Genomic DNA, 1,448 nt, shown 5'->3' with positions numbered 1-1,448 from the left:
AGATTTTTTTTCTCATTTGTTCCCATGCTGGAAAATGTAACGGTTTGTCCTCGGTGGTCAACTTCATACTTATTTGGTCATCATGCAAGAGTTTTAGATTATCAGGTTAAATCTTTAACCCTCGGTGTGTTTGCTGATGAGGTATTAATTTAACATTGTCATGTATTCTCAAAGTTTTTCTATTTGTCATTTTGATTACCCTAATCAATCGAGGTTTTTTTTTTCCCTCCTTACATTCTTCATGTCAGGTAAACTACTCCCCCGTAGAGATCCCTACAGAGATGGAGATGTTCAGAAGCCTTAGGACATTAAGCTTGACGCTTATTTCCAATTATGAGATTTTACAGTTAGTTGAACCATCCGAACTCTTGGGTGCTTGTCCTCTTCTTCAAAATTTCAATTTGATGGTGAGTTATTCTTCTTTTCATTATTTGTATATTTTGTTTATTTTATGCTAGTAAAGTTGCTGCCATGTGATTAGTAGGTCATGGGTTCTTTTGATCATCTATTTGTAAATTTTCCTCGACATCTGATGTCAAAGTGCCGCATCAGTTTAGTTGGCACAGTGGAAAGTTTTCAAGATCGTCGATTTGCAAACTGTATGTTTATCATATAAACAGGAGATGTTAAATGTTGCTTACTTTCAGTGTTCGTTGAGTTTAACTAGCGAGTATGTTTATCTCATTCTCATTGTGATGATCTCAGGTAGTAATAAATAAATCGAGAAGAATAAATGATGTAAGAGGAAGTACAAGGCCGCCGCCTAGATGTCACGATAAACTAAAACAAGTTAGGTTTGGCGGATTTTATGGAACGGAATCAGAGATGAGATTTGCTCTTTATGTTCTAGCAACTGCACCAGCACTTGAGAGAATGTTTATCAGCCCTGGCTACAAAAATTATTTCTCATCAGCACCGCAGACTGAGTTCAATCTTTCATTCGATGAAGCAAAACGCAACTCAATCCAACAGAAACTTCATGGACGAGCTGCCTCTAGGAAAGCTGTGGTGATCGTCCAATAAGCTGTGGTGATTTCATGGTTGATTCCCGAGATTCTATTAACTACGACACCAATATATTAATTTACGTTGCTTACAGTGTCAGCAGAGTTTTATCTTGCCTTTGATCTTGTTCAATGAACGTAGCTTTCTTTCTATGTACCGGTCCCAGTCACTACTCACTCATGTACTGCATGAATTTGTGTTATGTCCATGCATGAAATCTTAGAAGCTAGTTGGACCATACAACGCGTAGTTTTCTTGATTTATTATGCAGAGACAATAGCCTAAACATAATTTTCACATTATTCACAGTAGCTAAGGTGATGAACAGAAGGCATATATTCGACCATTTAAAAAACTTTTAACAAATTTCAAAGATGGAAGTCAGATTATATTATATATACTAGTTATACACAATTTGGGGAAAATGATAATAGGATATATAC

The 1,448-nt window shown here is 36.1% G+C and overlaps 1 protein-coding gene across 2 annotated transcripts; it reads left to right on the top strand.

Annotated features, from left to right (window-relative positions):
- On the top strand, positions 1–1,275 carry LOC107852188 (F-box/FBD/LRR-repeat protein At5g53840; the record flags this gene model as incomplete). 2 transcript variants are annotated; one of them, XM_047412895.1, is given in 4 exon segments in its annotated part: positions 1–141; positions 249–407; positions 485–599; positions 706–1,275. In XM_047412895.1, coding segments are annotated over 4 exon segments (429 nt in total), but the record flags the coding sequence as incomplete, so codon positions are not given.
- Positions 1,276–1,448: the final 173 nt, after the last annotated feature.

Source organism: Capsicum annuum, chromosome 5 (assembly GCF_002878395.1).
Source record: "Capsicum annuum cultivar UCD-10X-F1 chromosome 5, UCD10Xv1.1, whole genome shotgun sequence".
NCBI classification, from domain to species: Eukaryota; Viridiplantae; Streptophyta; class Magnoliopsida; order Solanales; family Solanaceae; genus Capsicum; species Capsicum annuum.
Note: the sequence above shows the minus strand (reverse complement) of the source record. Positions and strands in the feature narration are given on the sequence as shown.